This window comes from Equus quagga, unplaced genomic scaffold (assembly GCF_021613505.1).
Source record: "Equus quagga isolate Etosha38 unplaced genomic scaffold, UCLA_HA_Equagga_1.0 146_RagTag, whole genome shotgun sequence".
NCBI classification, from domain to species: Eukaryota; Metazoa; Chordata; class Mammalia; order Perissodactyla; family Equidae; genus Equus; species Equus quagga.
In genome coordinates this window covers 10,339,724-10,363,097 of record NW_025796728.1, presented here as the reverse complement: position 1 = coordinate 10,363,097, position 23,374 = coordinate 10,339,724, and the positions used below count along the sequence as shown (strand labels likewise).

Below are 23,374 nucleotides of genomic sequence, written 5' to 3'. Positions count from 1 at the left end.
TCATGAGGGCGCGACGCCACTAGGGTAAAGCAGCCAATCGCGGAGCAGCTCAACTTCCACCGGGTCAATGGTGGCTCACGTGGTCCGTCATAAACAGAGCGACGGTTTGTTCACGTGTCTTTTCCTGGGAGTTAGTGATGCCTCGACCTTGCTAGGAAAAAAAAAAGAGGGGGATGTCTCTACGCTGCGGGGGACCCGCCCGCACCTTGGGGCCCTGGGTGAGCGGCGGGGCGAGCAGGGTGCGGGTGTGGGGTGGCGGGCTCCCATTCCTCAGAGCGCCCAATAATAAGGCCCATACTTGCTGAGCGTATACCTCTAGCCAGGCACTGCTCTGATCTTTTTTCATGTAGGATCTCATTTAATTCTCCCGACACCCTCATGAGGTAGAGTCTTTGGTATTGGTTTGTTTGTAGGTTTCTCTCCGGCGCTGAGAGCTTTTTTCCTGCTGCTCAGAGTGATTTTTTTTTTCTCTTTTATTTTTCTCTTTAGTTTTTTTTTTCGGATGTTCAGAGTGATTTGTGTCCTGTATTTTTTTTGGAGAATTGCGATGGGCACCCCAAATTACTGCTTTGTGTTGGGCTCTTACTGTGTGCTAGACACCGCTCTGGCTGCTAAGTACACAACCCTGCGCTCTAGGCTTTAAGCGGGAGACGTGAACAAATGCAGTAGCTATCGTGCAGCTCCCTCAAAGGCACGGTTTTTGAATTGTTGAAGGTTCTGTTGCGTTACATGTACTGACTAGTGAATTTTAGTGTTTCAGCTATCTTTTGTGTACAGATCTAGAGGCCAATGGTTTCTTATGGTCAACAACTGTATGCTGAGTGACTGCTATGTTCAAACACAGAATGTAACCTAGAAAATTAAAACATTAGGTTTGGTTTCCCTCCTTCCAGTTTTGCGAAACCCACTGAACCATTACCTCTACGGTTTAACACCTGTGCTTATCCAAAGCCCAAAGTACAGAGAGGTTTATTGCAAATTTCCTGTTAAACGTCTTTGGCTCAGGTCGGGGATAGAAAATTCAAAGCTGTGGCATCTTCTCCAGTTATTGCAGTTTAAACTTGATGAAAGACAGGCTTTTAGTACTTGTTAAGTGGGTTATGGGACAGTGTGACGTATATTAGCCAGTTCTAAAGGTTTTTAAATCTATTCTAAATCTAGTAGTAAATGATTAACCCCCATTCTCTTTTAGGTTTGGTTTGTTCTTGAGTCATCTTTAATCTTAGATTCTAAGCTCCGACCCATTTTGTAAATAGTTTGACATAATTTCTGAGTCAGTTCTCTGTCTTTACCCTTCCTGTTAGGTATCAAAATAGGTTAAAACTAAATTATTCCAACCCTCCTTAGATAAATGTCATAATGAATCTTTCTTTAGGTATTTGGAAAATATTTATGCGGTCCAGTCCAAGCAATAAGTTCCTTGCCAGATAAAAAAAAGAAATTTTTACAGAATGGACCAGAACTTCAGGATTTTGTATCTGGTGATCTTGCAGACAAGAACACCTGGGATGAATATAAAGGAAACTTAAAACGCCAGAAAGGAGAAAGGTAATTGAAATTTTGAGATAATTTCAACGTCTCATTCCTTCATCATGCATTATTTGCAGATATAAGCAAGCCCTAGAGAATATTTTTAATGACTTGTTAAATTTAGCTTAAAATCATTAGAAAGAAGCAATAACAGACATAGAACAGGTAAGTAGGTGAAATTGTTGGAATCGTTTTGTCTGTGCCCTTTGACAGTTTTTCTTCAACCTTCCTAGGACTTAACCATCTCCTCTTTTTTGTTTGTTTGTTTGTTTGTTAACCATCTCCTATTTTCTATCTAGCATCAAATTTCTTCAGAGTGAAGGTTATCACCTTGCTACTAGTTTATTAGACCTTGATAAAGTTTTCATTGTTACTGCGTGTTGATGATCTAAACTTGTTGCTTCTCCTAGTCAGTAGACATATGACCTTTGGATCCTTTGCCTTCATTTAAAAGAATGGTGAGGGCATTTCATGCAGAGGGCAGATTGCTTTGCCGGATACTTTACCCAACGACTTCTGATCACCAGTAGATGGAAGTCAAGGGGAACCTGAGGGTACATGGTCTTCACTCCACATTTTAGACTTTTTCCATTGAATAACCATCATAAACTCTAGAATGTAGAGCAGAAAGTACACTTGTGGGATCTCTCCCTACTCTGAACAAACGTAGAACTTTTCGTCAGTGTTATTCGTTACGAATGAAATGTTCAAAATCTTCCTCATTCTTTTATTAAGATACTCTTACTCAGTGCCTTTGCAAAAGGTAGACATGAGGATGTTGCCCTGTTAGACACAATTATTGATGTTTTATAAAGTGGTTTGAACAAGCCTAAATTTGATTCTCTGTTCTTAGTCCTGTGGCAGAAACTATAAGAGTTAATCCAGGATTGTAGGGAAAAAACTAGGAATTGTAATAGAGCAAAGCAACTTCGAAGTTGTGTGATTCTATGGGAACATATTTGTTAATGGATGTGTTTGGCTTTCCTCAGGTTAAGACTACCTCCATGGCTAAAGACAGAGATTCCCATGGGGAAAAATTACAATAGACTGAAAAATACATTGCGGAATTTAAATCTCCATACAGTAAGTTGTCAGTGTTAACTGTCCCTCTTGACCAAAAGGTATAACATTCCTACATATCTGCAACTTAAAAATTAATAGAATGCATATCAATAACAGCAAGGAAAGTCAGTAAAGATGTTTAGGATGCATTACTGTCCATAATGGAAATATATTTAAAAATAATTTTCCCTGCAAAAGAAACAGAAAGTAATTGTATTTCTTGACCTCTCATTTAATAGTGCAAAAAACAAAGATTTTCTTTCTTCAACTTAGGAAATGATGGTTTTTTTGTTTGTTTTATATTACAAATTAAGTCCATGCTTGTTGGAAAGAGTACACAGTCATGTGTTGCTTACTAATGGGGATATGTATTGAGAAATACATCGTTAGATGATTTCGTTGTTGTGCAAACATCATAGAGTGCACTTACACAAACCTAGACGGTATAGCCTACTACACACTTAGGCTATATGGCACTAATCTTATGGGACCACTGTTGTATATGCACTCTGTCATTGACTGACATGTCATTATGCAATGTGACTATAGTATTAAATGTGAAACATGCACACAATCCCAAATGTTAACTACACCACTTTAACAGTTCAATATGTATCCTTCCAGACCTTTTTCTTTGCACATATAAAATATATACATTTATGTAGTTTTTTTCTTTCTTTCTTTCTTTCTTTTTTTTTTTGCTGAGGAAGATTCTCCCTGAAGTAACATCTGCACCAATCTTTCTCTATTTTTTAGTATGTGGGCCACCAGCACAGCATGGCTGCTAACAGAGTGGTGTAGGTCTGTGCCCAGGAACTGAACCTGGGCCACTGAAGTGGAGTGTGCTGAATGTAGCTACTAGCCCACTGGGGCTGGCCCCATTCATGTAGTTTTTAATATAAAAATGGGATCCTAATATATATACAGTTTGGCAGTTTAACAGCATTTTTGAATAGTAAATTTTTTCATAAATATGTTATAAAGAATGGACAGTGTAAAATGCCTGATTGCTAATTTGTTCAATTAGTACATATTTTCAATTTGATTGTATTCACTTACCTTTTACTCACAGGTGTGTGAAGAAGCTCGATGTCCCAATATTGGAGAGTGTTGGGGAGGTGGAGAATATGCCACTGCCACTGCCACAATCATGGTAAGGCCAGCCTCAAACTCTGAAGTTTTAGTCTAGAAACTGAAAGGAGATATTTTATATCTTTATCCTAAAAATGTGCACTATGAATCTTGGATCAGAATTTTTGGTACATACGAGTGTATGAGAAATGTGAGAAAAAGCCTGACAGAATAATCCAGCCTGTTACAATCTCACCCTTCTCTGAATAAATCTGTTATTGATTCTTCCATTTATCTGACAGCTATTCATGTGTTGCCTTGAGATATCTCTTCTGTTAATTTTTGGAAATGTTATTCATGATTGCTTAACTTCTTTGTACCCTGAAACAACAAGCATTTATTCTTCTCTGTCATGGGTCTTTCAGTTAACTGGAGTTCAGCTGATCTCAACTGGGCTAAGCTGGACTCCAGGAGGTAGGTTGGGCTCGGGTCTGCTCTACAGAGCTTTGTTCTCCGTGGTCCAGCAGCTCTCCAAGGTGTGTTCTTATGATAGAGGAGGATAGGGGCACAAGAGGGCAAGCCAACCATGCATGCACGTTTGAGGCTTCTCCTTGGTCAAGCCTGCTGTCATTCTTTTGGCCAAAGTCAGTCACATGGCCAAGCGAAACATCAATGGGAGTAGAGACATAGACTCCTCCCTCAGTGGGAGGACCTTGCAAGTTACCTGGCCTAGGATGAGATGTATAATCTTAATATGATGGAGTAAGAATTGGGATTAACAACGCAGTGTACCATGTTTATCCAGAGGGGTTTGAGGTTGAGTTATTGAGGTTAAACCTAAATTGTGTGCAACTAAAAGTTTGTACTTGTCTGGGAATGTCTGATGAACTTGAGTTGTGGGACGAGGAGACTGCAGTATTTATAGGAGGGACTGAGGATTCTTGTAAGATAGAGCTCCTTCTGGAATAATACAGAGCTGGCCAGGGAGCTTATCCAAGTTGTGCAACCTCAGTTCTTAAAGGAAGGAGTGATTCTGAATACTCCATGATAGAAATCTCTGGTTTCATCCCTTGAAACCTTTTCCCCACTATTGACTCCTAACTGGTTCCTGGGGAGAGTTCATTGTTTCAGTAAAAGTTCATGAGATGTTGGGCCTAAGCACCATTGCTGTGGGTCTCCTCTGAGAGAGTTAAACATAAAGGGGAAGAGGAGCTTTCTCCCCCAAGTCAAAACCCTGCTGTGGGGCTTTGAAACTCCCAGTGGCCCCAGAACATCTGCAGTGGCTGTGCTTGGCAGGGGGCAGAACATGGTGGTGACCTGTGGCAGCAGAAGCAGAGTCCTGGGGAAATGGCAGTACCCACAGGAAGCAGATTATTAACTTTTTTTTTTTAAGATTTAATTTTTCCTTTTTCGCCCCAAAGCCCCCCAGTATAGAGTTGTATATTTTTGGTTGTGAGTCCTTCTAGTTGTGGCATATGGGATGCCGCCTCAGCATGGCTTGATGAGTGGTCCCATGTCTCTGCCCGGGATCCGAACCTGCAAAACCCTGGGCCGCCAATGCAGAGCCGGCCCCCAAGATTATTGACTTTTTATGTGTTTTCTGTTTCATCTATTAAACGAGAAGGAGCTCTGCTTTCTAACTCCCACAGAGACCTGCATATTGATATGTTAATTGAATATTTTCTTTTAAAATCATTTTTATTAATATTAAATAGATAAAAAAGAATCTTTATGTGTAAGTTAAAAGAATACCAATATAACAACCACGCTGATCCTCACCTCTAGCTTGAGAGTAGAATAGTAGCATTATCTTTGAACCCCCCGTGCATTCCTTCCTAATCCCCTCCCCTTTCTTTTTCCCTTAACGCTACTATTGATTCTGAGCTTGTTTCCCTCTTTTTCTAGTTTTACCACACATATTTGAATTCCGTAAATAAATTGTTTGGCTTTGAATGTTTCAAATTTCTTATAAATAGAATGAAACTGTATTCATTCTTTGCATCTTTATTCTCCCAAAATTAAATTTTTGAGTGTCATCTGTCTATTTGATTTAAATTGTAATGTCTCTATTCTAGTTGATGGGTGACACATGTACGAGAGGTTGCAGATTTTGTTCTGTTAAAACTGCAAGGAATCCACCTCCAGTGGATGCCAATGAGCCCTACAATACTGCAAAGGCAATTGCAGAGTGGGGTCTGGATTATGTTGTCCTGACGTCTGTGGATCGAGATGGTTAGTGTGTCATCATTGCCTCTTCCAGAAATTGGCTCTTACTAAGTTGTGATATCATCTTGATTAGTGGACTCTTTTGTTTCTAGATATGCCTGATGGAGGAGCTGAGCACTTTGCAAAGACTGTATCATACTTAAAGGAAAGGTACTTGTTTTTCCGTTTGCTTGTGTAATTTAAGGACTTTTTTTGGCCCATATAAATTCAGTTTATTTAGGATCTTTACCTTAAAGCAGTGGTTATTAACCTTTTGGGGGTTATAAACTCTTCTGATAATCTGCTGGGAGTTATGTGATCTTTTCTCCAGAAAAACCATACTTGAACATACAAATACATATTTTCAGAAATTTCAGGCATTCAGAGGCACAAACTTATCCATGGACCTTTAGTCCATAGAACCCCTTCTTCATATTTGAGTGTTAGTCCAAACGTTGAGTAATTTTTTTTTAAATTGAAGTTATGATAGTTCACAACATTGTGAAATTTCAGTTGTACATCATTATTTGCCAGTCACCATACAAGTGCTCCCCTTCACCCTTTGTGCCCACACCCCAATTCCCTTCCCCCTGGAAACCACTAAACAGTTCTCTTTGTCTGTGTTTATCTTCCACATATGAGTGAAATCATATGGTGTTTGTCTTTGTCTTACTCCGCTTAGCATAATACCTTCAGGGTCCGTCGATGTTGTTACAAATGGGACTGTTTTGTCTTTTTAATGGCCTAGTTGTATTCCATTGTATAAATATACCACATCTTCTTTATCCAATCAGTTGATGGGCACTTCCACATCTTGGGTATTGTGAATATGCTGAAATGAACATAGGGTGCACAAGTCTCTTTGAATTGTTGATTTCAAGTTCTTTGGATAAATACCCAGTAGTGGAATAGCTGGGTCAAATGGTATTTCTATTTTTAAAAATTTTTTTAGAAATCTCCATACTGTTCCATAGTGGCTGCACCAGTTTGTATTCCCACCAGCAGTATATGAGAGTTTCCTTTTCTCCCCACCCTCTCCGACATTTGTTATTTTTTGTCTTGGTGATTATAGCCATTCTTTTTTTTTTTTTAATAAAATCCCTTTATTTGGATTTTTTTTCTTTTCAAGGAAGATTAGCCCTGAGCTAACATCTGCCACTAATCCTCTTTTTGCTGAGGAAGACTGGCCTTGAGCTAACATCTGTGCCCATCTGTCCTCTATTTTATATGTGGGATGCCTGTCACAGTATGCCTTGATAAGCGGTGCATAAGTCCATGCCCAGGAATCAAACCGGTGAACCCCAGGCCACCAAAGAGGAGTGCACAAACTTAACTGCTATGCCACCGGGCCAGCCCGATTATAGCCAGTCTAATGGGTGTAAGGCGATATCTTAGTGTAGTTTTGATTTGCATTTCCCTGATGATTAGGGATGTTGAACATCTTTTCATGTGCGTTTTGGCCATCTGTATATCTTCTTTGGAGAAATGTTTGTTCATATCCTCTGCCTACTTTTTGATTGAGTTGTTTGTTTTTTTGTAGTTCGTGTGAGTTCTTTATATATTATGTAGATTAACCGCTTGTGGATATATGATTTGCAAATATTTTCTCGCAGTTGTTGGGTTGTCCGTTTGTTTTGATCCTGATTTCTCTTACCTTGCAGAAGCTCTTTAGTCTGATGAAGTCCCACTTGTTTATTTTTTCTTTTGTTTCCCTTGTCTGAGTAGACATGATAGTTGAAAAGATCTTTTTAAGACCAATGTCAAAGAGTGTACTGCCTATATTTTCTTATAGAAGTTTTATGGTTTCAGGTCTTATCTTCAAGTCTTTGATCCATTTTGAGTTTATTTTGTGAATCAGAGGATCTCAGTTTTTCCCCGATGAGTGTGATGGTAGCTGTGGGTTTGTCATATATGGCCCTTATTATGTTGAGGTACTTTCCTTCTATACCCGTTTTATTGAGAGTTTTTTTTTTTATCATAAATGGCTGTTGGATCGTGTCAAATGCTTTCTCTGCATCTGTTGAGATGATCATGTGGTTTTGTTTCTCATTTTGTTAATGTGGTGTTTCACATTGATTGATTTGCAGATGTTGAGCCATCCCTGTGCCCCTTGTATAAATCCCACTCGATCATGGTGTATGATCTTTTTAATCTGTTGTATTCAGTTTACTAATATTTTATTGAGGATTTTTGCGTTTATGTTCATCAGTGATATTGGCCTGTAATTTTCCTTCTTTCTGTTGTTCTTGTCTAGCTTTGGTATCAGGGTGATGTTGCCCTTGTAGAAAGTGTTGGGAAGTGTTCCATCTTCCTCAATTTTTTTGGAATAGTTTGAGAAGGATAGGTAACAAACGTTCTTTGAAAGTTTGGTAGAATTCTCAAGGGAGGCCGTCTGGTCCTGGACTTTTATTTTTTGGGAGGTTTTGATTACTGTTTCAGTCTCTTTACTTGTGATGGGTCTATTCAGATTCTCTATTTCTTCTTGATTCAGTTTTGGGAGTTTGTAAGAGTGTAAGAATTTATCCGTTTCTTCTAGATTGTCCAATTTGTTGGCATATAGTTTTTCATAGTATTCTCGTATAGTCTTTTGTATTTCTGTGATATCCAATTGTAATTTCTCCTCTTTCATTTCTAATTTTATTTATTTGAGCCTTCTCTCTTTTTATCTTGGTGAGTCTAGCTAAGGGTTTGTCAATTTTGTTTGTCTTCTCAAAGAACCAGCTCTTAGTTTCATTAATCCTGTCTACTGTTTTTTAGTCTCTATTTCATTGATTTCTGCTCTTATTTTTATTATTTTCCTCCTTCTACTGAGTTTGGGCTTTGTTTGTTCTTCTTTTTCTAATTGTGTAAGGTGTAGAGATTGCTTATTTGAGATTCTTCTTATTATGGTGAACCTGTATTGCAATGAGTTTCTCTCTTAGGACTGCTTTTGCTGCATCCCAAATGAGCGGGTATGGTGTGTTTTCGTTTTCATTTGTCTCCAGATATTTTTTGATTTCTCCAGTGATCCGTTGGTTGTTCAGTAGAATGTTGTTTAGTCTCCACATCTTTGTCCCTTTCCCAGCTTTTTTCTTGTAGTTGATTTCTAAACTTTGAGTAATTTTTAAAAGAAGTATAAACTGCAGTCTTCCTAGCACTGATTTTGAATAAATCATCATCTAGAAGTAGTTAAGATGAGATAAGCTCCCACATTGTTAAAATATGTAAGTCTTGAAATAGATTTTATCCATATTCGTATGCCTTGGGAATTTTACCCATAATACACATTTTTATTAGTATTTTTAATCCCATCTATTTAAAAAGCATAAAAAAGGAGTTATGCTAATCTCCTACAGCTCAGCTAGTCTAGCACCTGGCACACTTAGTATATCTTTTTTCAGTGATTCCCCCAATATTTTCTATTTTATTTTTTTTATAGTTCATTAAAAAGAGATTCTATTTGCAACCCACTAACTTGATTTCACAGCTACTGGTGAGTCTCAACTCGCAGTTAAAAAACGGTGAGTTACAGGATGTGTTCTTTCAACATCTCTTATATCCATGAGAGGGTGTATCTTGGTCTTTTCTACATCTGTTCTGTCAGGAAACAGCTCCAGGAACTTTGCAATTGGGTTTGTGAAACAATTTATCAGCTGTCCCAGTCTTGTAAAGTGGTGTTAAAGGGAACAGCTCTATGACCTAGTTCACTTTTTAATGCCTGAACGTATAGATATACCCAGAATATAAATAACAAGATTAATGTTTAATGTGTATTTCATTTAAGCAATGCTCATGACTCAGCAACTCAGAAAATAGTGAAATATTTGCCTGGAGGAAGTGAAGAGGGCACTCTGAATTTTAAAAGCAATCAAATAATATTTGTATTCACATAAGAAATGTCCTAATTTACTTTCTAAAGAAAAAAGAAATTATTTTGTATTTAATGTTTTAATATTTATATTTTAGTTCCTATAAAAACAATTTTATTTTTGTAATACCTATTCAATGAAATTTAAAAGTCTATATAATCTCAAAATTTATTCTGATCATTATTTGCATGCAGGTGTGTTTTAACCACCATGTACATCTTATTTGATGTTCTGCGTTTTTTGGGGGTGTTTTTCGTTTAACAGCTCACATATAAACATTTGTATGTTCGTGCTTTTCTTGGCACGGTTCTAAAGATTACTGTGTTGAGACTGAGATTGAATGAGTACTGGCGATTTCTGTTTTGAGCAGCAGTTATGTCGATTATTTTCCTCGGTTTGATGCTTATCTTTTTTCCCCTAGGAATCCAGAAATTCTTGTGGAATGTCTTACCCCTGATTTCCGAGGAGATCTTAAAGCAATAGAAAAAGTTGCTCTGTCAGGATTAGATGTGTACGCACATAACGTAGAAACAGTTCCGGAATTACAGAGGTGATTACATGCACAGAGTACTGTGGGGAAGTTTGGAGGGTCAGAATCTGCTGTACTGTTTTCTCACGGTTTTTCAGGGGAAAACTTTGTAATTGACTTTTATAAAGTGAATTCTCTGTTTTAAACAAAAACAACGTATGTCTATTACAGAAAAATCAGAAAATATAGCCAACAAAAAGAGTGTAAACATCACCCATAATATTTCCGTCCAGTAACATTGATTACTGACATCTAAGTGTGTATATACTTATATATTTATATGTGTGTATGTGTTGGTACACACACAATAATATTTTTTTCTTTCTTTTTTTAATAGTATATTGCAAGTATTGGTGAGTTTTTTTTTTTTCAAAGAACATTTTTCAAAAAGAAAAAGTTACACAAGAGCAGTTGCTTTGATTGTAATTCTAAAAACAGGACTTTTAAAAATGCATTTGGCACTAATATATGCAATAAGTAATGCCAAAGAAAAACTGGTATCATTCAGATGTATTTTAAATCTCTTTTAAAAAGTAGATACTATGCTTCTTTACTCTTCCTAATAATTTTAGTAGTTAGGAATAATTAAAGATTGTTATTCCATATCAGTGACTATATTTATATTTCAGAAAAATGAAAATTGTTTTAGCCTGATTCAAGTGAGGTTAATAAATTCATTTTCATAAATTTTAGTAAAGTACTTGGCAGTGATTTCATTGGCTTCTACACATTATTCTGTGTCATAGAACTTGAAAGAAGTATGATAAACAATAACCAGCATTCCCATTAAATCATACTTAAACATCAGGGAGCATAACTTAAATTCAGTGGAGAAATACTTTCAAAAAGTAATTTTCCTGTATTATCAATTTTGTGGTTATTTTTAAATTCATTAATTTGTTTTCTCTCTTCCCTGTGAGCTGGTCCCTATTTAAAAATAACAACCACAGCAGCAAACCAATATACAAAATAAAGGTGCATTAGAATTCAAATGAATGCTAGCATATGGTTTAACATAGTGATTTTCTGTCCTTTGGGCCTTGTTGCCATATGACCTCGGTGCTTTGGCCCCTGTTGAAGTCTAGCACATGGCCTGTTCCAACCCTGTCCTATCTCATGATACCACCGCCAGTGGGTGCCAACTTCCCTGGTTTCACTTAAGAAACATTATCCTTTCCAGTGAAAATTCCAGAATTGTGCATTTTTTTACCTAAGAGATGTCAGTGTTGTATACTCACCAGCAGAGGGCAGCTTAGTCTTTAGAAAAGAACTGAACATAAAAGTTTCAGACCTGAAATGTGGGTTCAGGTTAAACAGTTTCTTCTTTGTTCGCTATCAAGATTTTCTTACTTGTGCTCTTTTTCCTTTCTCTCTTGACTACCCCTACAATCACTCATTCTCAGCTTCAGAATTCTAGTTTCTTAATGAGTAATTCATAAACTAAATTACTTCCATTCTAGTTTTCACTGCCCCAGGCATGAAAGGACTTAAAACTCAGCAGAGCTAGGCGGCCCAGTGAAGCCTTATTTTCTTTCCTAAAGTAACAGTCAGACATTTGTGCACGAATGCTGCCATCGAACCGTATGATGTAATATAATGTCTAGAATGTACTTTTCTGGTCTTTCAAGTTGCTTGCATAACTGTGTACTTAGTTGAGCTGTGGTTATTCTTGCTGACAACAGCCCTGCTGTTTTCAAGGAAAGTTCGTGATCCCCGGGCCAATTTCGACCAGTCTCTGCGTGTACTGAAACATGCCAAGGAGGTTCGGCCTGATGTTATTTCTAAAACGTCTATAATGTTGGGTTTAGGCGAGAGTGATGAGCAAGTATATGCAACAATGAAAGGTAAAGAAACTGAAAAATGAAACTCTTTCCCATTTAATTTGAGTAATAGCAGGAACCCCACTTTGAAGGCCGTGTTATGTATGATTCCTCCACGGTCTCAGTGAAAGTGCCAGTCAGAACAAAGTACAGTATTGTGGTTATAAACAGCAGCATGGAAAGCAAAGGAAGTATGTTTTCTTAGAACTTTATGGAATGATGTGCAGGAAGCTCAGGATATGAAATTGCTATCCCGTTTTATTCCCTACCCTTTCATCAAGTAAAAACGTGATTTTTGTCCACTTTTCTTAGTCAGTCGTTGGACAGTTTTTGAGAGCTAGCCAAGTACTGGGAGCTCTGGCAGGCACTGAGAATTCGAAGATGAATAAGATGAATCCAGGCCTTTGAGGAAGAGCTTACTTGTAGTGTCACATAACATCATGTGCTTTGGACCTTGCTGAACCTCAGTCCCATAAGCCCATTCGCTTTGTGATTCTTGGGCTTTTTAAATCTTAAAATATAAAAGCCTTTATTTTCCCTGAGGATTCTTGGCCTATGTGCAGTCATTTATTGGTTTAAAGAGTAATAAGTTCAAATAGTGATTAAAAGCTGCTCCTTACCACAGTGTATACCATTTTACTAGACAGATTCTGAAACGGCAGAGATCAAATCACATCCTGCAGAGCGTATCTTGTACATGTAGCAAAAGCCGAAGACGGCATATCTGGACTGTAATATGAATGTTCGCAGGCCTGTCATATACTGTTCCCTTCATCTTTTCTGCCTAACAGACTCTGGCTCTAAATACCTTTCCACTCCTATTTTAGCATTTATTCCACTGTATTAGAGTTATTTGTCCTTATATTTTTCCCCACATGACTGCCTTAATTGTGTGTTTCCAAACCACAGTGTATTTCCTGGCACATAAATACTTTTGAATGGATAGGTATAGTCATTCCCCAACATCGGGATAATAGGCCGCGTAAAGTTCACACTGGTCTGAAGTAAAATTATGCTCAGAAAATTGTGCTTAAATCCACAAATTTAGCATTGTAAAAACATCTGGTAATGCAATGTGTGCTTTTTTTCTATAGCACTCCGTGAGGCGGATGTGGACTGTTTGACCTTAGGACAATATATGCAGCCAACAAGGCGCCATCTTAAGGTACAGCTACCATGAATTGCCAAATGTTTATTGGTAATTTAAATTAAATCTTTATTATCTATAGGTAAAATTAAGAAGCTGCTGGCTTTTTGGTGTAATGTGCCATGTATATGTCCCAGTTCCAGTTTCCGTTTTATTATCCGCATAAAGCAGCTACACTGGCACTTATTTGCTGCCCCCAAAATTGTATGACTTAAGTGAACCCACAGAAAAAAAATTTTAAAGTTGGGTAATTACATTCATTCCCACTGGGTGATCTTGTGATTTGTTGGAGTTACATGAAAACCAGAGATGAAGTAAGAAGGAAAAATCAGTCTTCCTATTTCTATATTGGAATATATTCTTTCATTCAAGAAACTTTTCTTGAGTAGTGACCATGTGCCAGACACAATGCTAAGCAGAAGATACAAGATGAATAAGACACAGTTTTATCCTCAAGAATCTTACAGGCATGACTAATTCTTGATTGTATCTACCAGTCAGTAAAGGAATGATACAGATATGTAATCTCTATAGTAGTCTCCTTTTCTTTCTCTGTCCTTTGCAGTAGCTAATATAATACAAAATTGATATGGTTCCCCTCCTCTCCAATTCTATGTAATTATGTTCTGATGGAGTGACCAACACATAAGTGACCAGGAGACAGGTAGTCAGAGAGAAGGGAGAGAAGGAAAGCCTGGGAGTGCCAGAATAAATTATGAAGCGAAAATCACCCTGAATGCATGGACATAGATTTTCCATAGAATCAAAATGATTTAGAGAAATTCTAGAATCTATCAGAATGAATTCTTTAAATCTAGGTTGAAGAATACATTACTCCTGAAAAGTTCAAATACTGGGAAAAAGTAGGAAACGAACTTGGATTTCATTATACTGCAAGTGGCCCTCTGGTGCGTTCTTCATATAAAGCAGGTAAGTTAGACTGCAGGGGATGGTTTTATATAGACCATAATTTTCCGCATTAAAATTATAATTGCCGTGCTTGTCTTTTGTGAAAGAAAAAATGTTTTTTTCTGGAACATCATTGGGAGCTTTGCTCCATAGGGGTCATATTAAGGAAAAATTTCTCTTAAACCTATTTTATTCCTTAAATAAAGAATCCTTCCCACCTCCCCTATAGCTTAGCTGCTATGATGAAAGCAGAAGTAATCAGTTTATTCTGTGTGTGGATTTCAATAGTAGGTTATTCACAAAAGACAAATATCAGTCAAGCATGTAACATAGTTTTCTGGAAAATGTATATTCATTTGACAGTGATGCCAGCTACCTCTCCAAACTCCCAATTTGAGATCAGTTTGAACCTTGAAAAGTATCTGTTTGACAGCATTGCTGTTTATACCATTAAGATCTTTGTGTTTTCCCTCCCAGAGGCAACAGAAAAAAAATCCATAAGATTATTTTCCCTATAGAAATTTTTAGTGTTTTTACTAGCTGCAATGCAGTTTTTCACCTTCTCAGCTCTTACTTTGATCAGTAGCTTGAGCTGACTTATGAAAATAAAAGGCTTTTCCAAGAGATAAAAAGTCATGTGGTAGTGACCATCAGGGGGTCTATGAGAACATATCTGAAGATTGAATTTAGTTCAAAAAATGTTTATGGTGTTTTCCCTGTTGGACTTCACAATTATAATTTTTTGAAGAATAAATAGCTGTTTATTTATTTATTAACTTTTTTTTTTGTCCTTTTTCTCCCAAAGCCCCCAGTACGTAGTTGTGTATTTTTAGTTGTGGGTCAAACAGCTATTTATTTTTTGTTTGTCTAAACCATGTTATTACTATTAATGATCTTTTAAATGACTGTGTTATATATTGGGGTCCAAATCATACATATGTTTAAATTAGGTGTAATTCTACTTGTAAAAATTAATGTTCAAGTTTTAGTAATATTCATTGTATTCTTTTAAAGAAATTGAAGACACTGTAGTGAACTAAAAACAACTTATCCTGGTTATAAAACCCAAGAATTTGATTCAACACTGACTGACAGGATGTGGGGACTTAGGAATCCAATAATTACAAGTGATTTGTTCTTCTTCAAGCAGTGCTAGTGGCAAGCTAAAATATATATATAAAGGATAGGACCAGCATCAGCTTCCAGAGTGGTTAAAGTAGAATAATATTGTTTGAAAGGAGTTTTTATTTTGTTGGGGTTTTTTTAAGGAAAATTTCTAGCATTTATAAGGAAGTAAATTATGAACTTTTTAATGCTTTTAAAATTACCAGTAAAAGATCGAGTTCTGGGGTGTAGAGCCTTGGGCTCAGATGGTGGATTAGGATCTGATAATGTTGGTTCTCGTCCTATCATATTTAGATGAGCTGTGGAGCAGTGCGAGTTATTCTCTCTCTGACTTGGCTAGGTTATGAGTCTGGGGATCCTCGGTGATTGTGTACAGATATGATCGTTGCTGTTCTACTTGTATATTAGGATGACAAAGAGAAGTTAATCAGACTCCTCGTAAAATCAGGCCTGCAGTGCTGAGCTGTGCCAGTACGCATTGAGCTGTGCTGTAATAGTGATAGACTAAATGGAACCCTGATGACCTGAAAGGTGAATGTGCCCCCTCTAAGCAGCTAACTTATTGCACAGGCACAACTTGGGGGGTGAGAGAAAGCCTGTTATAAATGAAGAGCTCTTGCTTCCCTAGAGGGGAATAAACTAAAGAGATTCCATCGGATGTGTCTGCTCAACTGCAACGAGGTCTGTTTTTATAAACATCAGATCCAGGCTAATAATGTAGCAGAATTGCTCTCTGAAATGAACTGTGCCAACAGCAATACTTTGTCAGTGATGAGGAATGGATAGTGCACATAAAGGGGAGTAAATGCACAGAAGCGGCCCCATCGATACAGTAGGGTCACCGTTTGTAATATTGAGTTACTAGAAGGAATAATAGTAGAGACTGTAGTGATAAAAAAAATTTTAAAGAATAATGACTAATCATTATTGTTGTGAAAGGGCAAAAGATATAGGGGATATGTGAGGTTAGAAAATTATTGCCATTGAGATTTGAGAAGAGTGAAACACCAATGAATATAAAAGTCTTTAATGGGAAACACTGAGGTTTGCATAATTATTCTGAATTTACTTTAAATTGATATTAATGTGTTTTCATTTTTCCTAAATAGGTGAATTTTTTCTGAAAAATCTAGTGGCTAAAAGAAAAACAGAAGCCCTCTAATGCTTAATAAGACATTCAAGATCAGAGGAATTTTTAAAATTTGATTCTAGTTGGTAAGAGAGGTGGTGGCAGAATGCCTAGACTTCAGTGGACATACCTCAGACTTTTAGTTTTAGGAAAAATGTCAATAAACAGTGCATGTTTAATTATAGTAATTGATTTGTCTTTTAGCATATCTTCTTTGTTCCAGTAAACAATTGCTTGCTATGGTGTAATCACAAAATACCTTTGTAAGAGTTTACTGTTAACAATATAATTAAAAAATACATTGAAACTTCTAGAGAATCCTTTAAGCCTGTTACCTGTACATCACTGTCAAATTTCATTTCTGAAAAATGTCATACTGTGATGAAACAGTCAGTGTAGATTGAGACTCTGATCAGTTCACGTATACTTAGCATGAGACCTTCACATGGTACTATAACATCATTGGAATAATTTTAAAAGGCTTAAGGGTTTGAGTGTTGATTCTTTACATTGGTGTGACTGTTTTAGACCTGTAAAATAGTTTTGCGTTGATTTAGGACCTCTATGAAACCAAGACCACGATGTTCTAAGATAGGGCAATATAACCTAAGAACAGTATTAACCCTCGTTTTATGATAGACTGCACTATACCATTTATTCCTTTGATTCCTCACACCGCTCTGATGAGATGATGGTTGTATTATATGATAGTAATGACCTGAAGAAGGAGTTTCTTTCCTGAGTACTAGAACTCAAATTCGTCTTTTGACTCCAAATCCTCTCTTTCTACTGCATCTCACAAAGGAAGTCTTTAGACAGTTACATTCTAAAATATGTAAGGTGGATAGCCAATTTTGTTTTGAATTTTTAAATATGTGAACTAGTATTTTTTATAAAAGTAATGCATAACTTTGAAAATTGGTTACGTTTTAATTTATCTCAGGGAAGTCATGTGTACTTTGACTTTCTTTGTAGATCCTAATAAATTTTGCTGTGTAAAATTGACCTCATCAACTTTAAATTTAAACATCTCTGGCAGTCACCCTCCTTAAAATCTATTATTTCACAGGAAAAAATGATTACTTTCCAGGCACTGATTTTGTGATGTAATCTGGGTGTTTCCTAATTTTGCACAGTCTAGACAAATGGTAATGAAACATTTTAGCAGAGGAATCATTTTGTGAGATGAAATTTTCCTGGAATCCCAATGTAAAATAATTAAAATGGTGTTTTATTAGCACAAATTTATGTTGAAGTTTCAGATTTGTTTTTTGAGTTTTTTTAGTTTTTTGTTTTGTTTTGTTTTGTTTTGTTTTTTGATGAGGAGGATTGGCCCTGAGCTGATATCTGTTGCCAATCTTCTTCTTTTTGCTTGAGGAAGATTGGCCCTGAGCTAACATCTATGCCAGTCTTCTACTTTGTATGTGGGTTGCCGACACAGCATGGCTTGACGAGTGGTGTAGGTCTGTGCCTGGGATCTGAACCCGTGAACCTGGGCTGCCAAAGCAGAGAGCCCCAAACTTAACCACTATGCCACCGGGCTGGCCCCTAAAGTTTCAGATTTATAACAGCTATGTATAAAAATAGTGAATGATAAAATGGAGCTGTTTGATGCAAACGTGAAATTGGGAGTCATGGTGACATTTGCTGTCTTTTATCAGCCTCAGCAGTCTTATTTCTTTGTGTGATTTTGGTTACACAGTATTGAGAAAAATCCTGACTGGTAAAGCTAACTAATAATAAACTATAAAAAATTTTCGAACACCTCATCTTGCAATCTCAAGATACTCTCCAGTTAAACTTAATCAAAAAGCATGAAAGATGAGTAGCAGGAAATGTGTGTTTCAAAGTGGAATCACAAATAAATAGTATCTTCTGGGTTCGTTATTCGTTCACTCGTCGTTGTGTAACTGACCATCAGACCGTGACTGGAACGCGTGGCTGGTCTTGCTGGGCGCTCGAGTGTGGTGAGCACGTGCCGTAGAGGTGTCCTGCCGTGCACAGCTGTACGAGAATGGACAGGCTTGAATCTGAGAAGCCCAGGGCAGAGCTGACCTGCCTCAACAGCAATGCGCTAAGAAGAAGCACATTCAGATGCACAGGCATGGCAGGCAGGAGGTCTAGAAAACATCCTGGACGGGGCAGGACAAGGTAATGTATCGGTGGTCCCCAACGCGTTACAGTTTGGTGTTTGCCCATTTTATTATGTCTAATCTTTTTGTTTCTGTAGCACAAGTGGCATCTTTAAGAAAATGAGAGTGATAAACATACCTGGTTTTTAAGAAAACAACTAGTACAGGAGTCCCTGCCCCTTTTCCAACCACCGAACCAGCCAACCCTCAAACTCCCTTCCTGTGTGGTGAGACATTTTATAAACGTCTTTATTAACGAAACCAGTTTAAATAGGAATTTCTCTTGAAGCTGAAAGCATCTTAACTTGGAGGCATTGTTGTTATTACCTCATTAAGCATGTGCGCACCAGTGGCCTTAGGCAGAAAATGGGAATAATACTCCAAAGAAAGGTTCAGAGTGTGAGTAGAGCAAACCAGCAGGAGCAGCAGCTGGGAGGGGGTGAGCACATGCCCTTCACCTCCGCTGGGGACACACACACACACACTTTACTTTTGTGCTAATAAAGTACCATTTTAATCTATTTTCCACTGGGCTTCCATGGAAATTTTCATTTGACAGTGATTCTCTTGCTAAAACTTTGGCCACCACATTTTAATTTTCAAGAGCTGTTCTCTGATTATTCTTTTCTTTTCTAATAGCATCTTGTTCTTGTTTCCTAGCTGCAATTTATTCCATTTTTCTCTCTGAGGATAATTAGTTTTTTGAAATTGTGATTCTCTGCATTGAGCGTTGTCTCTGTTTCCCTCGTTTGTTTTGGTCTCTGCCTTTTGTGTTGAAGGCTATCCTCAGATGCCTGGCGGTCCTGGGCTGTCCATGCATACTAAGTGGGGGCCACTCTAAAACTGACTGGGAGCTGAGGGGGGTGGGGTGGGCTGGAGAGCTGTTTAAATGAAAGAGCTCCACTGTAGAGTGCTTACGGGGTGAGCTGGAGTTTTCAGTGAGGAACTCCCAAATGTCAGGATTATTTCTCTAAAGCCATTCAAGTTTAAAAAATAATAATAATAATTCTCAAGTCTCCTGCCTTGAGGATTCTAAACTTGGCTGCTGGCTTTCTGAGAGCTGGATGGGTAAAAACAAGTAGGATAGGGGAGCGTGGGTCTCTGTTCAGTGTGCAGGCTTTTATTTAGTTCCCTTGTTTCCAGTCTGGCATCCCACTAACACTGTCCCCAAGTCTGAAACCTGATTCTTTCCTCCTGGAGATAAACCTCTCCTATCCTTTGAGAGCAGGGGTAGGGAAAGGTTATTTCTTGGTGTGGGGTAGTAGAGGTTTGGGTGCATCTAACCATTCCTTACAGTCTTTTATCTAAGGCCCCGGTTGCAGCCTCACATCTCAACTCCACCTTTTGTGGTATCTGGTGCCTCCAATCTTGAGATCTTCTAAGGGGCCAATTACCTACATCTAGAAAGCCATCTCTTTGGTGGCCCTGAAATTTCTGCTTGCTCTTTGTAAGTTGCTTAGCCTTCCCTTGCTTTCCACCTTCTGCAAATTGGTTGACATCCCTCATCCACTGGTGCATCCTTTCTTATTCTCTTTGTCCTTGTCTTTCTTATTCCTCTACTGCCGTTTTAGTAAGGTTTCAGAGAATGAAAATACTGCATGTGTTTAATTCAGCACAGGTAACCAAAAGTCCAGACAATCCTCTGACTTGCTAGCTTTGCTTTAGGGCAAATGGACAGACAGCTGGTGTTGGATGTAGAATGTGGAGGGCTTTGTTCTGGCGCAGAACAATACTCATTGCTCTAGTTCTCCCCAAGAGGTTTAGTTAGTTTCTTTAGAGAAGACCCCTCCCCTATCCCCACCTGCTTTTTTTGACCCTATGGCTGGGAGATGTAGTCGCATGGATATAAATGTCAGGCTGCCTGTCATTCTGCCTCTGGAGGTGGATGAGATGAGGTGGACTGTTCAAGTTAGAGGCCTACGGTTAAGCCTGGTGTATGCCCCTCTCCGTCCCAGCTCCTTTTGGGTAGAGCCTCTGCTGCTCTGCTGGGCGGGGCTTCCTGCTCTGGCCCTCACACCAGTATTCCCCGGAGCAGCTCTTCTCTTCAGTCAGTACACATCCATCCAGTGCTTCCCAGAAATTTCTTTAAATTTCTTGACCACTGATGATCCCCTCCTATTCTCTTTGTTTTATTGGATTCTGCCTTTTCCCCGCCTTGCTGTAATTTTAAAGGGGTCATTGGAATGGAGAGAATATAAACGTGTGCTCAGCATGCCACGTTGACCACTGTCTTCTTAATAATAGCTTTGTAGACAGTTTTACATATATATTACAATCATCCATGTGTGTATGTATGTATTTATATTTAAATGAGTTATCTGCAGGATCCCTGAAGCACCTCTGTGGAGATGCTTGGGCGCAGTTTGAAAATCATTGGTAGAAAACAAATAATACTTAATTTTCACTTTATATGTCTCTGTTTGCCATCATGTAGGCTTGGTCTTTAGTGTTAGAAAAACTAACATCCCTGGTAGTTTCCTAAGTGTAGTGTTACCAATTAAAATCTATCACCTACTACTGCATTTCCTAAACTGCGGTCATTTACATACAACCTTCACAATTTTTGCCCTACCTGGATGGGAACTACAGTATTATATATTAATTTTTTTTTCTACAATTGTCTGAATTTCTAAACTTAAATCCCTTTAAAATGAAACTTTATATCCTTACCATAGTGGAAATCAGTAATAATGGCAATGAAAATATGGATTTTATGTGTGTGGCAGAATCTGCTAATTGTCGCCAATTTCCATAATCCTCCTTCCACAATAATAGAATTTTTAGCCGGCACATGGTTGGTCATCCTGCTAAAAATTCATATTTCCCAGACTCCTTTGCGGCTCGTTGGGGATGTGTGACTAAGTTGGGACCAAGTGTGTGAGCAGAAATGATTTGTGCTACTTCAGAATGTGCTTTTAAGGGGTGGTGGTACCTTCCCCTTCTTTTCCCCTTCCCTCATGGCTAGAGTGAGAACATGACTTTGGAGCTGAAGCAGCCATCTTGGACCATGCGATAGACTTGTGTCAAGGATGGCAGAGCAACCAGGTAAAGAAGCCTGGGCCACTGATGACTGTAGAAGTGCTCGACCAGCCATGGACCACCTACCCGGACTGTTGTGTGAGAGACAGATACATTTCTGTTCTATTTGATGCTATAATTTTTGGTCTGTGTTAGAGCAGCCAAGTTTTTATACTATATCACTTGTAAGTGATGTTTATTCTAATGCCTTTAAAATAAATGCCTAATTTAAAATTAAGGCAAATGTGTATTCACCTAAAATAATCAATCCCATGTTAGTAGTGGTCTATTGTAAATTACGAATCTACAATGAGTAGTCTCTTTTCTCTGTCTCTATTCAGGAAACAGGAAGGGAAGAAAGGAGCAAGAGGTCACTGAATCCAACTTATGCCCTGAAATTTAAAGGTCCTTTATAAGTATTATTTTGCAAGGCTGGCACTAGGATATATTTCTTCTTGAATTTTGGCCTAAAACTTGAATACAGTGTCAATATATAAATAAACTACATGGTAACATCTAGTTTGGGCCCACAAGCTCTGGAAAGCTGTAGGATGAGTCTCTTTAGTGTGACTAACAAAGTTAATGTCTTCTTTTTTTTAAGAAAATGACTAGATTTAAAAAAGAAAATCTTCAGTGTTTCCATTTACCATTTTAACCATTCTAAAGTATACAATTCCGTGGCATTAAGTACATTCACAATGTTGTGTAACTATCAGTGTCTCCATTTTGACAATTAAATGAAGCCCAAACTTACATGGACAGCTAGACCTTAATTTCACTAGCTTGTCTTGCCAAACCCTAACACCCCTTCCGCATCCTCCTAGAGAACCTCAGACCCCTTTCTAGTAAGTAGTTGGGAGTCCCCGGGAGACTGAAGGGCATGTACTCACATCCTTCTCAGCTGCTGTTCATGGTCTTTTGCCCTAGCCACCTTCTGATTTTTCCCTTGGGATGCTATTCCATTATTCGCCTAAGGCCACAGGTACTCCCTTTAACAATCATACCTCTAAAATTAGGATGCTTCCAGCTTCAATTCAAACTGTTGTGACCTTAAGCAAGTCACTTGATCTTTTTATCCTTCTGCCCTTCACCTGAAAATGGGGATAGAACTTATCTCAAAGGAATTATGGGAGGAATAGATGAGAAAATGCACCTACAGGGCTTAGTGTAGTGCCTGCCCTGTAATGCTGAGTGTTAATTACTGTATTCTTAGTGATTCTAGAATCTAAACGTGGCTTTGGTTCAGTGGGACCAGCTTGTTATGGTGTCTAACAGGAGTGCCCATCACCCGCCAGCCACTGTGCCAATAAGGTCTTTGTGTAAACATTGATCTCATGTAATCCTTATAACAATTCTTTGAGTTAGAGATAGATTCTATTTTACAGGTGAGGAAAATGAGGTTTTCAGGTAACTTAGCCAAGATATCACGTGCTAGAGAAAGCAATGCAGTCAGGATTTAAAGCTGCAAGTCTTAAGTGGAGAGCGCTTTATGGGAGAGAGATTTTACTTTTTTATGTACCCTTTTGTATCTATTTGAATGTTTTTTTACCATGTCTCTGTACTATTTTCAGTTTTATTAGTTAATAATCTCACCAATATTCATTGCCCCCACCAAAAAAATACTAGCTAATAAAAATAGAAAACTTGTACCAGGGGGGCGGGAGGGGCACAAGGGGCGAAGGGGCCTATGTGTATGGTGACACATGGTAACTTGACTTCTGGCGGTGAACACAATGCAGTCTATACACAAGTCAAAATAAAGGATGTACACCTGAAATTTGTATAATGTTATAAACCACTGTGACCCCGATTTAAAAAAAAGAAAATTTTGTATCAATTAAAAAAAACC

General features: G+C 38.0%; 1 protein-coding gene across 1 annotated transcript; it reads left to right on the top strand.

Moving 5' to 3' along the window:
* The first annotated feature begins 69 nt into the window (after positions 1-69).
* On the top strand, positions 70-17,619 carry LOC124232953 (lipoyl synthase, mitochondrial). The gene is made up of 11 exons (XM_046649913.1): positions 70-218; positions 1,376-1,548; positions 2,520-2,613; positions 3,665-3,745; positions 5,739-5,895; positions 5,982-6,039; positions 10,138-10,266; positions 11,944-12,089; positions 13,160-13,230; positions 14,031-14,142; positions 16,356-17,619. Exons 1-11 carry the CDS (start codon positions 174-176, stop codon positions 16,406-16,408), a joined length of 1,119 nt encoding a protein of 372 aa, XP_046505869.1. The 5' UTR covers positions 70-173; the 3' UTR covers positions 16,409-17,619.
* Positions 17,620-23,374: the final 5,755 nt, after the last annotated feature.